General features: G+C 42.3%; 1 protein-coding gene across 2 annotated transcripts in view; it reads right to left on the bottom strand.

Annotated features, from left to right (window-relative positions):
- PLCL1 (phospholipase C like 1 (inactive)) overlaps positions 1–14,186 on the bottom strand; it is a 218,704-nt gene that overhangs the window by 25,561 nt on the left and 178,957 nt on the right. For both annotated transcript variants that reach the window (XM_076342307.1, XM_076342308.1), the window contains exon 4: positions 3,514–3,589. In XM_076342307.1, the coding sequence (XP_076198422.1) occupies positions 3,514–3,589 (76 nt within the window). The remainder of the gene's footprint in view (positions 1–3,513; positions 3,590–14,186) is intronic.

Here is a 14,186-nt window from a genome sequence, read left to right as displayed (position 1 = left end):
GGAAGATACCTGTTCAGCACAGCAAATACAGACTCAAATGCGCAGCTCCTCATTAATCTTAATCACAGTCATACAGAAAAGCCCTTGTACTTCACAATGATAAATTATGTCAGAAACGCATACTGCTAATCACAGGATTGCTATTCCTGCAGCCTGGAGAACTGAGACTTCCAGCCACAGCCCTGGGAATTGTTACATTTCATTGCTAGTTTCTGTGGCAAATGTCTGAGAATCTGTTGCTGGATACAAGAATTCAGGAAATCTGGGAGCAGATTAAAAACCTCAGCAAGTCCAATTAGCCCACCAATTCCACAAGATTTGCACAGTGTATGCAAACGTTTCTCTGAGTCTGCTGTGGATTAAGAGACAAAATGGAGAGAGAGTTGCTTGTGTTCCCTTAATTTGTACCTTACGAAGGCCTAATTGGCACTAAACCACTCCAAAATGCCTGAAGCCCATCCTGGCTGAACAAACTGATTTCCATCTCCAATTTTCATACCTTTTCCTCCCGTAACATTTTAAGGCAAATGTCACTCACAAATTCGAGCTTCATTGAAATGACGTCAAAGAAATGCCCATTGAGAGAACACCTGCACGGAGCAGACGCAGAGTGCTGTTTAGTGGGCTGCTGAAGGAGTCGGTCCTCCGACAGCCCAAGACAGGCTTGCACTTGGTGTAGTTTGCCCGAAGCACTCCTTCAAGACTAGCAGTAGGCTTCCTCTTGCATTGTACCAACTCCAGGAGCTCAGTAACACTGAGGCAGTTCAACCCCACACAATGCAAGATTTCTCTATTGTTTATTTTCCAAAACGTTGCCCACTCACAAGTTTTAACTGTCTAGGGTAACAGAGCTCCTGTAGCATGTCCTTTGGAAATCAGTCTAAATAATTGCACCGCAAGTAAGATTACCCTGCAGGCGTGCCTTGTTCCAACTGACTTACAAATCATTTCACTTCAGTAAGTAAAAGAAAACCTTCAAATGACTCGCTTTGTCCTCCAAAAAAATAAGAAGGCTAATGCTGGTCAGCTCCACTTGGAGAGCCCTGCCTTTATGCAGCATACTTTTAGTTATTTTTCCCTCTGGACCTCACTTCCCCACCTGTAACCTGGAGACAGTGCTGCCCTGGAGAGAGGGGGCCACAAACGTTTGTTAGGCTGCGGGTAGGAGCGCCAACGAAAACATTTAGCAGTTCGGTCCTCCAAGCTGCTGCTGACCAGGGCTGAGACTGCACATGAGAAAAAACCAACAAAACCAGCCACCTGAGAAGTCATCTGGGGGAGTAGGCAGGACCCCATGGCACAGGGAGCGCAGTCCAAAACAGGCTGTAATGTGAAGCAGAGGTCTGGTGGGAACAGATGTTCAAAGGGAGCAGGACTGGGGTGAAGTGAAGGACAATGTTACAGGCAACTGTACCTCTGACACCTCTTAATTTTGAGTGCTTCATCTTGCAATATTGAAAATGTTATTTAACAATTTGCCTGGGTAACATTTGCAACAAACTAATCGGCAATTGAGCGTGGTGAGGGATCCTCTCTCCCCTACTCCTTTCTGCTGTCTAAATCCTGAGGTTTCAGAAGAGCACTTCATGTCTCTCCAGCCTTCTTCTCAATCAGAAATGATATTTTAAGGCTAACAAAGCAAAACAAATGAAAATACAAGTAGATACAGCAGCAAAGAGAACAATCTTGAGAAGTCCATCTTTTTGCTGGGGGAAGGAAGCATAGGGGAACTGCATGGAAGTCTGGACATCAGCGTGGTGGCATGGTCCTGCATCGTGTTCTCTGCACACATCTCCAGCCCTCCGCTCACAAAGATGCCAGTGCTCAGGCAAGTGTTGTGGGTTCTTCTCTCTGTGCACAGAGCAGGGTGGGGAGAAAGCTGGCTGATGTTGCTGAGGGTCTGCCTAATTTAGTGCAAAGTATTGCTCTTAAATTATACCACCTAGAAAGACCCCCGGAGCTGCATTTTCCTGTCACTGTCCCATTCCTAAACCCTCTGCACCCGATGAAGGCTTTGGGCTGGGGACATTTATGCTGCTTATGCAGATACACAGAAGCCAAAGCATGACACAAGATGAAGCCCATGAAATCCAGCAAGGCATAGCTGCTTGCCTCTACTCACTTTGCTACCACAGCGCCAGCATGGCTCCAGAGCTCTGAATTTCAAAGAGCACGGACTAGGTTACACCCTGCTCTTGCACCACATAAAAATCAGTTAAATGCTATTGTTGAAACAGTTTCCAAATTTCCTCTAATTAAAAAGATGAATTAAAGGATTTACTACAAAACATCCATTTCATTCATTATTCAGATTTAATAGAAGCAAATGGCTGTAGCCTGCGTCACTTGCCAAATCCAAAAATGCCTATCAGAAACAATAGTATTTATGATTGTTGTGGTCCCAGAAGTCTACGCCCAAGAACACAAATTAAATGCAGTAGCAAGTGTTTGCATTACTGACCTTCAAGGCCTGCTACAGGTTAGGGAAGGTGCAGCTGTACAACTAAATGAACTGAAAACAGATTTAATTTCTGCAGTGTAAACCCCTAACAGAATACACTGTGTGTATTTATTCAGCATGGTTTCTGACACATGAAAGCTGATGGATTTAGTTGTAGAGGATTACCACCGCCAAATGTGGACTCTTATCTCTCTAGCAGAGCTTATTCTTGTGTATCAGTGGAAACTACAGGAGACATGTCCCAGTTCAGAGTCTAGCCTGCTATCCTGAACAAATGATGAAGAGGGGTGTGCATGAATTCAGTTTGCTGAACTGTGAATCACAGGCACTTTGGTGATTTCTACCATCCTGAAAAAGGAGTGTGAACCTGCAGCAGAGCAGACAGCACACGGGTGGCCACTTCTGAAACCACCTCTTCCCCTTCTACTGGTGCACACGAGACAGAGCCCTAGTTCGGATAAAGACATCCAGTACAATACACGAGCAACATATGATCTACTTTAAGCCTACTGTATACAGTGGTTTGCGCCCATATACCTGATGTACATAATGCATAGCCACACTGTGATACAATGGAATTATATTGGCGTAAGTTTCCACGGTCTAAAACAAACCTAAACAGCAAAAGTAAGTAAAGGTAGGCAACAGAGCTTGGTCCTGTGGGTTTCAAAACCTCTTGCCTCCTCTGCGTTTAAGGGAACGATTGTGGTAGAGAATAGAGCTCAGTAAAAGCAGCACACCTTCTCACTCCCTCTTTTTAATTGAATGCCTTTCTGGTTCATTTGACTAATTTAAATGCTGTCAGACATTTCAGAGCTGTAGAGCAGATGGAGAAATAGCTTTTAAGGTGAAAGCTGAGGATTTTTCCCTGATCCCACGCCTGCATTGCTACTGGAGGATGAGCCTTCAGGAGGGTGGAGTCTGCCAGGGGAAGACCGGGATGCTCACTTAAATACCAGGTGAAAGATGCTGCATTAATCACAAACTATAAGTAAATTATGGCACATCGTTTCCCATCTCACATCCAGAACTACACAATAAAGAAGGATTACCTGCTTTCTGGCACTGAACAATCTTGTCGTGAGTGATGTCTGCCATCTCGATGAGAACCCTGCTCTCTTGAATCATCTGTCAGAAAATAAATGGAAAAAAAGCAGCATCACTAGGGTTTCCTGCAACATCTAGTCCACAGAAAAGTAGAAAGGTTCAAACTTAAAAAGAGCTCTGCTCTGCAAGCAACACTATAAAGATTGGATCATTCCTTCACATTAGGGCTCCCAGATCTGTATCAAGCTATGTGACAGTTGCTCAGAAAATGTTTTGCTCCAGAAGTTAAAGAACAGCTGTTTTACATCAGTGAGATACCACTGCAAATAACGTGAAGGAAACACAAGTGATTTCAGAAGAAAGCAGAGTTAGCAGACAAAAAAAATTCATTCTACATGAAACTGAGCCCTTTCTAATTTAGTACTTTTCTTGAAACAAAAGGAGAAATAAGTAGAGTCCTTGACATAAGTGGTTATCAAAAATGTTACCAAGTCATGAATACTGCTGATTTCAAGAGGTACTTAAGCCTGTGCTGAACTTTATGCCCTACAGCAGTTCAGACAGCTACAGTATTTCTTGAGTTTCTCTTTGGAGAAATTCAGATCCAAATCCTACCCTATCTTCAACATTTCCACTGAAGTTTAAAAGAAAAAAAAACAAAAACAAAAGAGGCAGGCAGTTTCAACAAGCCTACTCACAAGCTTCAAGATATAGCCATACTTATGCATCTTCCTAGAGTAGCCCATTAACAGCAAACAGATGAAGTGTCCATTACATGACAAGTTTCCTGAGCCTCCCTTCTTGCTAATGTTATTCTCCTTTGATGGTAACAAACCTTCCAAAACCCTTCAGAAGCCCAGGCAAGCAAGCAAATTGTTCCAATGCTATATTCTGCGAAATTGCAAAAGGCGGCACATACATCTGTTACAGAAGGCAAGAACATGCTGTATAACAAACTATGCCTGAGAATAATTTCACTCTCCTGAGACGTACACCACAAAACCCAATCAAATCCAAGCAGCATGAGAGCGGTGCCAATTAAAAGTGAAGCAAACTGAATACTGCCTAATGTTACATCCTGAAATTACAGAAGCCACCATCTGAAAGCTTTGCCAAAATGCTACAACTGCTAAAAGCCTTCCTACTTTCAAACACACTAAATATGAAAACACAACTAGTAGGTTTCAATGATTTTAGTGGAAGACAGTATAACAGTATTAAATCAACACTTGCAAATTAGCATGTCTTATTGTTTTAATTAGATACAAGGGAGGAGAGATGCTTCCACTTTTCACACCCGAACTTCCAAATTCTGGAGAAATTCAGATCCAAATTTTGCTCCTCATGCCACCTTCATTTCTAATTAAACCTATTAAGACAGGCTGCATTTAATAAAAATACCTATGCCTTTGCTTTGATATAAACAAGAACATTAGAAAAACAAAATCCATTACCAGCTTCTCAGGCAGAGAGAAAAAAGCCTGATACATCTACAGAGTGCAAAATTGTTTTTTAACAGAACTTGCCCAGTGGCTATGCCTGAGATTGAAATTACTTTCGATAGTATCCTTTGCCTTTCATTCTTACTACTTGCTTGTTCGTGCATTGTGTTGATTTTTTCCTCTTTGGTATTTTTTCTTGTTGTCTAGAAAGAAATGACAATTTCTACCCACCCTCTGGCTTTTCTGTACCACAGCACATAGTCATTTTGTGCTGAAGGAGCCTTCACCATTTCTAGTTCGGCCGCCAAGTTGGTGAAGTTGGTCTGAGCAGTAAAGAGAGCGAGAACCTACAAGTCACTACAGAGGCAGCCAGAGGCCAAACGCGCATCTCTTGCACATGCAGACACGGGGCCCGTGAGCCAGTGCCCGCACTGCCTGGTCCAGCCAGGCGCTGCCAGCATCTCCACGGCTGCTGCGCACCATGCACCCATCCCACTGGGCTTGGCCCGCTGTGGGTCTGTGCCCTGTACTTCCTACCCAGCAGCAAGGTTTTGCCCAGCGAGGTCAATGTGTCTAAGGTGGGACAGTATATCCAAAGCATCCGACTCTCCTGTGCTCAGATCTCTAAAGTAGAACTTGACTTGTTAGAGTTTTTTTTATATATATAAATATACATACATACATATAGAGATATATATGGCCACAGGAAATTATCCTACCACTCACAAAAAAAGCAAGTTTGAGAATCATGCAATTTGGTAATCTAAGTTTGACCATGTCTTCCTCCAACTACTGGACCCACTCCCAGGAGTTTCTGGCACGCCTATTTTAGGATTCTCAGACATGAAGGTATTACATTCATTTTTAAGAGAAAAGTGGCAATAGGATGTCAATTTTCCCTTACTGCAGAGTAGGTAGAGCAGCCCTCCGCTCCTTTGAAGCTGACATCAAAGTCTCGTTGCTCTCAGCTCAGCAAGAACAAACAATTAAAAACAGATCATATAGCAGAATTTAACCTGTTCCTGTCTTCCTGCTTGGCAGTAATCTTGACAAAAATAAGCAGCTTTTGTCCCATGACAAATCCTGAGAGTGGATTCGGAGTTCCTCAGCTCAGTGACTGGGGTTAGGGGATGCCCTTAGTGCAGCACCTGGCGTCCCCCCTCACAGGTTCCTCTGGGAAATAACGCACTAGGTGGAAATAATACACCCTTGGCCAACTATGATATATAATTTTGGACAGCCTATGGTGTCTTCGCCACCTGTGATAACACAGTGTGCAGGACCCGGTATCTCTACCTGACAGGCCAGACTCTGCTCCCAACAAGAACTGTATGTGCAGTTTCAGCGGGCACAAGATCCTGCTTCCTAATGCTGCGGTAAAAGATCGTAACAACAGGCTAGTGCAAGGATGAAGCCTGGGTGTTCACTTTGAAGAACCAGAGACTGATTCATACAGATAAGAGTACAACAGGCAAGTAACTGCTCTCCAGAAACAGAATTATAGCATAGGGTGTGGGGTTTTTGGTTTGGTTTGGCTTTTTTGGGGGGGGGGTTCTTAAAGCACATCACAACAGATGCTCTTGAAAGGATTCTGTGCAAATCCTGGCAACAGAACTGATAAAACCCTCCAAAAATAGCCAAACTAATCTCAAAACCCACTTTTTTCTTTTTTTTTTTTTTTTTATTTTCCCCATCATATGTTTTCACTTACACACAAGGTAGCACCTTGGGGGATATTTACTAAGTAAACGTTGTAAAGGTCATCTAAAAAGCTAAGTTACTAGCAACTGTTTACTGGAATTAATGTTAGTAATTTGTCAGTATTCAATCTAATGCAGGTAAAAGCCATGGTGAGAGCCTCAGCTAGAAACTGGCGTCCCACACATCCTTTCACGCTGGACACAGGACAGCAGGCAGCAGTTTTGGCAGGGTTCCCGGCCACAGTGGAGGATGCTGGCCAGAGATGCAGCATGTTGGCCATAGACACCTCTGCTTGGTCCCGTCAGTCAGCCCCTGGGAGACTTTGCTATCATGGCTCTGCTCGTCAACAGCTCCCACTCACAGTCCTGTGTCATGGCATCTAGATACCTTTTTACTTTTTTGGCACTGGTTCTGAAATGAGTCCACGGTCTCCCAGTCTATTTGAATAGTCCCCTGCTTTTCCAGCTGGCATCACATCCAAAACCCTGCTTGCAGATGTCACCTACTTCTCGCAGTGCCAAGACAAGAACCAGAAGCCCTAAACACAACATAGAAGGCTGTGAGATTTTCTGCTGGGAAGGTAACCCCATAAATCACATGATAGCCTGAGATCTTCAAACCCAGTTTTGCCAGTAATGTTTCAAAAACCACCAACCTGTCTCAAATGTGAAGAATGAGCTTTCTGATGTTTGCAGCATGAATTTCCATGGACCTTTACTCTGCTCAGACCCACGCTGAGCAGCACTCTTGGGCAGTTGCGTAAGTCCCAGCTATCTGCCTGGAGCCCATCAGCTGCTGTTTAATGTCAGCTCCCACACGGCAACTCGCTTCAGTGAGTGCCTCTTAAAAAGTGAGAGACGTCTTACTCCCTTAGGAAACTCATGCTCCACCAGAGTATTAACTCCCGAATGCTGAGCTTCAAGGGATTAACCTCTAAGCAACATATACTAAAAAGCAATCTTTAGAGGATGGATGCTGGTATTTGGGTCCTGTTGGAGTCAGTGAGGAAACTTTTAGCAGCTGCTGAAGCTGGCAGGATTGCTCAGGACAACTTGCATTTCCCATGTCAGAAAGAAGATGATAAACTTTACTGAGTGATGTGTTTAACATAACTACAGGGGAGAAAAATAGACAAAAATAGGAGTAAAACTACACAAAACCTGATTCTGGTATAGGGACTTAAAAAGCTACCTTGCTGACCAACAATGTATACCTATTAGAGTAAGCAGAAAGGAAGAAGGTGAATGGGAAAAACTACCACAGACCTTGACATCATTCGGGATCCTGCTAATTTCAGTACTGGGCTCTGGGTCCCGAGGGCCAAGACCCGCGGGGAGGGCGTGGGGTCTTTTCTGCTCTCGCTTGGCAGCTGCAGCGGTGCAGAGCTCTGCAGGAACAAAGGATGGCCCCGCTCCTTCCATCGGGGACCCCTGCCACGTTTCCATGGGAGCAGGGACATAAAGATTTTTTTGAGTGCTGGAGGTGCTAACCCTCCTGGAGAGGCTGCAGCACCAGAAATGCTCTCACAACAAGAAGTGAATAAGGGGTTGTTCAGATTGACAAAAGATGCACATGGCACGAGTCCCAGAAGTATATGTTATGTTTAATAAACTAATGAGAATGAGGAATACAAAACCTCATCTGCCTAGGTTAGGGTTTTTCCCGCAAAATAGCTCATTTAATTTAAATATTCTTACGAAATGCTGAAAGCAAGAAGCCTAAAATCGATTCGTCTCAATCCACCTGAAGCACCCTGTTACAATCATGCCGGTTTCTCACAAAAGCATGGGAAGCAAGACCTGGCACAAACCCAGGAGCTCTCTCTTGTCTGGTATGTGAGACCCAGGAAGTGGAACAGACCACAGGCTGAAAATATAACTGACTTGTCTCACTTAAGTGTCTAAATATAGATGCAATATCAAATTTAAAATCCCATTGCTTCGCAGAAAGAACGATGCTTTACTTTGTCACTTCTGTTAAGTGCTAATTACAAAGATAAATAAATTTTAACTGAAATTTAAAATATCTTAACACTGAGGGCATCATATTTTTACTCACAAGAAATTAACAGGTTTATTTCTTGTCTGTACTAAAGGCAGTTTAATCATAGGATCAGTACAAACTGAACAAAAAATGTTATTTCTTTTTACTTTAATGAACTCCTGTGCTAGAGACCAATTTCTTCTTTTCATTACAAACTATTCTACAAACTGAAAAGGGGAGAGGAAATTAACACAGCAGAGTCTCACCAAAAAAGACAAAAAAAGACAGGAAATACTCCTGGTGGCAAATTAAAACACTGCTCCTGCTGGGAAGATAAATGATACAAAAGGGACAGTTCAGAGAATCCTGTCATAAATATTCCAAAGTTTAGAACAGAAACTGACTGAACATCAAACTAAAAAGAAGCTTCCTCTCAGGTGTCTCCTCACGGCCGTTGTCCCGATCTCCTATGCCTTTCATTGACAATGAAGAGTTTTGCCTGGGTAAGGAGTACCATATCACGCCTCTATTGCTAAAAATACCCCAAACAAACAAACAAACAAACAAACAAACACGCAAACAAACAAACACACAGCACAAAAAAAACCCAAACCCACCACCAAACAAAAATAAAAAAGCTGCAAAAATACAACCGATTTGGAAAAACAGCTGAAGCGCAAATTGAGCTCATGAAAATTTGACCAGGATTCCCTCTTTAGCATTGAGCATTTCTTGCAGACATTTGGGACAAGAAACAGCCAGGCAATCAATCGTGTGCCAGCAAGCCTTGTAAAAAGGGAGGATGTGCACGTGGTGCCCAGACGTGGGAAGGAACCTGGTGGCCACCAGTCCACCTTGTCTCTGTCCCAATACGCTCCAAGCCAGGCTTCTGTATCTAAGCCTTTTCCTGCAACAGCCTAGTAAGAGGAACAGTTACCAGGGATGGTTACATCAGCTGGAAACATGTGAAATACCTTATTGACACAAACCGCAGAAGGAACTGAATAAAATTCACCTTAAATTCCAATTTCCTGGTTTTGCTTACAAATATTTCTGGGCAAAAACAGTGTCAGAGTCTCGCAGGATGTGATCTGGTGCATGAAGACCAGTCCTCTATAAAAAAGGAGCAGTGGAGGAACAGGGGAAGGGGTCAGCTTTCAATATGCTTATGCTAAAACAGAGTAACTAAAGTACCCAACTGGAACTTCATTCTGTAAGAAAAGTTCTGATCTGACCGTTTTCAGGTCCTGTTTTAGAAGGGACTAATGGACATGGCTATCAGAGAGAGAAACTGTGAGAGTGGTGGGTAAATAAGAGAGAGAATTATAAGAAGTGGAGAAAGAAAAAGGATAATTGCTTTCCCAGTCTATGTCCAATTTTGGACGGAAAACTCTTTAAAATGGATACAAATTCAAGACAATGTCCATGTACTGGACTGTGTTGGACGTCAGTGCATTATGACACTTCCTTGGCAGTGGATGCTCTGCTCTGCAATATCCCTTGTCTTCAGCTGCTCAGAGAATTGTGAAAAAAGTTCCTTTGGGGATGACTCTGTCCCAGCTGAAATATGAATTTCAGTGGAAAAGCTCACAAAAATCTATTTAGTCATTTTGCATTGACATAAACTGGGAAAACGGACTTTCACCTTGGGAATAAAGAGCTGTCATGCCTGCATCAAGACAAAGAAACCCAGAAAGACTGAATCTGAAAGAAAAGCAGACAAAGAGCAGTTCCTCTCCATGCACGCCTCAGCAGACTTCTGCTGGCGTGCATGGACCAATACCTGTGTCAACAAAAACACTGCCATTAAATACATCGACTTATTCCCCAGCAGCATCACAGATATTACTTCTCTTCTCAAAAATCCCCAATCCACCTCCATGTTGGCCGAGACATTCTTAACTAACTTGCCGTCTCTCAACAGTACCTACAGACACGCTGTCCTTCCTTACCTGTCTGCTCCAAAATAACAAGATCAGTTCCAGTAAAGAGGCTTGAATACAGAGAAAAATGTTAATGTCAACATGAGTTTATATAACAAATAGCTTCTCTGTTCAACCTTTTTTACACTTTTTGTTGTTTATGATTCGAAAACCTGTGAAGATACTTAGGGAGCTTTTATTTTTCTAGAAAAATTTCTGTATGTACACAAGCCAGGAGATTGGGTAAAACCAAGAACATTTATAATCGCTTGTTTATTGCTTTTGATTTGCAAATGATTCAATCATTTGATCTTGGAGGAAAAATAATGCTGAACCAATAACTGACAAGCAAAGTGCACAAGTGTCCCTGAGTTCATGTATGCTTGCATCAGCACATGAATATAGTATGCAGACAGAGAAACCACAATCTGTTTCCGAACAATTCTCAACCAAAAAAAATCCTAACTTCACAGGATAACTGTTTGCAATGAATAATTCAACCATCTGTCAGGTCCAGCTGGGCCCTATCCCTTCTCTTCACGTTGAGTATCATCTCCTTTTTTAGGTGTGATCAATGAACACCGGCATCAATTTGACAGGTTATAAGGCACACCGCATGTGCTGCCTACCTAAGCGAGCATCTTCCCATGCCCGGCCACCGACGATGGGGAGCATACAGGCGGAGGGGGACGGGGAGAGTCCTCCTTCAAGGGAAAAGAAAGGTTTGAAGAACAGCTCTGTAAGTGACACGCTACGCTATCCTAGGATGTATGTGTGGGAATCAATGACAACGTTACCGGAATCCATTCATCACACTCTATGTATGGTAACAACCAAAGCTGTAAGTTGAAATAAACCATTCTAAACTCTGTTTCTGGTAGTTGACATACTTTTAAAAAATGTTTTCTGTGTATTGTCAACATTCCATCTTATTTTCTTGTTTTCAGCAAATCCCATTCCTTGCTCTCCTCTGCAGAAACTCCCATACAACCCAGTATCATCAATGAAGCCTCTTCATTCACGGAACACGGCAACAGTAGTTCCAATAAACCACTGCAATGCGACCATAAAAAAAAAAATAGAGCCTTGAAAAATCATTCCAGTTCCTTAAACAAAGCAAATTAAATTTTATTCTAATAAGGCCTCTCTCAAAAGAAAATATTTAATGCAGAACACAATGGTAAAATTAATTGCCCAGGAAAAAACAAACAAACTGCACAAACCGGCCTTTGTCTATCGCGCCTGCTGACAAAGGCCGAGCAGGAGGGAACAGACAGTTAATTGTCTTCCGGATCATTCTGGCAGGTCTCTGAGCACTTGCACCTCCATTTGCCTGGACTGTCAGTGCTGTCTATGCCCCATTAAACACACGGGCAGGGTTTATACTTTCCTTAGGAGGAAAAAAAAAAAGGTATGTTCAACTGGCAATTTCCAGTAGGGGGAAAAAATTCTACACATTAGGGCTGTTTTTATCTGAGATTATTTTCAAAGCAGACTTTTTAAAGCATGTGAAATATGTGGTGTTTTCAGAGGTGATGCGGAAGGGTTTGCCCAGTACTCACACTACCTGTGCTGTGGAGCCCAGCGAGTGAGGCAGACCTACAATCACAGTTTCCCACTATGAGGTTTAGGGCCAAACCTTTTTCCGTTCTACCATAAAAAGAATTAAGAAGTACAGCCCATTCATACAAGAGAGAAGCCAACATCAACAGCTTTTATTTTATGCATTTAAAATTGCTCTCAGGCCTATTCACACAAAAAGTGCTTTGAGGTGAAGAGACATTTCTGGGGAATTAAAGACATGCAGCAAGCACTTGTGGATCCAGTTCCTCAGGGCCATATTTATCAACAACTTAAAAGGCTGAACTGTAGTATATCTTGAATATAAATAAATAAATAAATAAAAAGCAAAAATATTTTATATTGGTTTCCACCAACATCTCCTTGTGCTCTCATTTGCACACACAAAAAAAAAAAGGAAAAAAAAGAAAAAAATTGTTATTATTAAAAAGAAATACACCCTGGATTATACCAACTCACTACAAACACCATAGCAAGGAAGAGCCCTTTCTCAATATTAAAACTGCAAACCCCTCCCCACACTGTGTTTTCAAATATCAAGATTGATAGAGATAGTTCGTTTTTTTAAACACAGAAAAGGCTAAATAGATTTCAGTATTCTGCTGCTGGCATTGCCTCAAAAGGCAAATATCCAAAATGTAGCAAAAACATTTATTAAATCCAACTTTTGCTTTTCCAGAACCAAATAGTTCTAGCAAAGTAAGAGGCAGTCCCAGCCAGACAAAGCAGGTAAAAATAATTTAAAGTATCATGTTCTCATTAACCAGAATTACATCTCAAATCAATCCTTACATAGGCATGGAAGAATTCCCTTCTCTTTCTCAGCCCTCTGATTTTAAACCCCTTGCACTGTCTCTTGACATTCAAGGTACATCTTCCTCCATCAGAGACAAATGTGAGAGCGAACATTATTTAAAACAGTTATACAAGTGTTTTTGTCTGCATCTGAAAGAGGCTTTTCATCTATTTAAATTGAAAAATAGTTTCCAAAGCACAAGGAGGCCTTGAAACATCCCATGTGTACTCTTCAGTATATAATTACAAAGATAAGAGGTGACACGTTCATTTTGGTAAACTTCATTAAGCAGGCCTCCAAAGACAGAAGAATCTCTTATTTATGTGGTATTTGCTCTTTCAGACAGACATCACACCATGTAACAAATCTATGCAAAAAAGGTCCAATCTAAACTATGTCAATCAACTGGATTTACAAATCCTTGTTCTGGTATTGTTACAGCTGGCATTTTATTACCAAAACTTAATCACCATCAAGTAATACAAACTACTCTGGAAGGAACCCAAGGGTTATTTCAGAGTATTTTTAGTATTTCTCTTTTAATCAACATCAGTGGTTCCCCCTTCCCCCCAAGCTGATTTTCTCCTGAAAAGTGTGTTATAAGAGCAAAAAATGAGACGGAAAGGAGGCGAGCATTTGGCACATTGAATACCTGGTCAAAGTTGCGATCGCTCTTCGCAACACTTCAGGGTCTCTGGAAGCAATTCGATACCCCCGAAGTTATTCACCTTTTTATTCCTTACAAACATAAGCTGCAGAAGTAACTGCCGTGCACTGAACGTGCATCGTGATTTAGTCTGGTTGCCACAGTATAAAGTTTAAGTCAGGGTTTGCAAAATGATGCGGCTTGCTATCTGTTGCTGCAGACCATCTACTAAGGATGGGAAGCAACGGGGCAGTCCAATAGCCCGAGAGGGACAAAGTGACAGCAGCTTCTGCTGCTGAAGTCACACACAGCTATTGCTCAGTCACCCACAGCAGTGACATATGTCATACAAGGCTGAGCAGCAGGATTCACCTGGAATGACTTTAGCTCATTTCTCTATGTTTTTGTAAGTATTCCTGTACCATACTGCCCCCTCCTTCCTCATTGAAAAAATGGGCATTTTAAAACTTCCCTTCCAACTTTGCAATGCCCTTCCCAAGAGCAATGCTGACTTGGTTTGGCAGGGACATGGGCACTACTTAACAGTGCTGTTGAAAGGCATCGGGAAGGGGACGGCTCAGCTTTGCCCGGGAACTCCCATGTTGCA

The sequence above is a fragment of the Aptenodytes patagonicus genome, chromosome 6, assembly GCF_965638725.1.
Source record: "Aptenodytes patagonicus chromosome 6, bAptPat1.pri.cur, whole genome shotgun sequence".
Lineage (NCBI taxonomy): Eukaryota > Metazoa > Chordata > Aves > Sphenisciformes > Spheniscidae > Aptenodytes > Aptenodytes patagonicus.
This window is presented reverse-complemented; position numbering and strand designations above follow the sequence as displayed.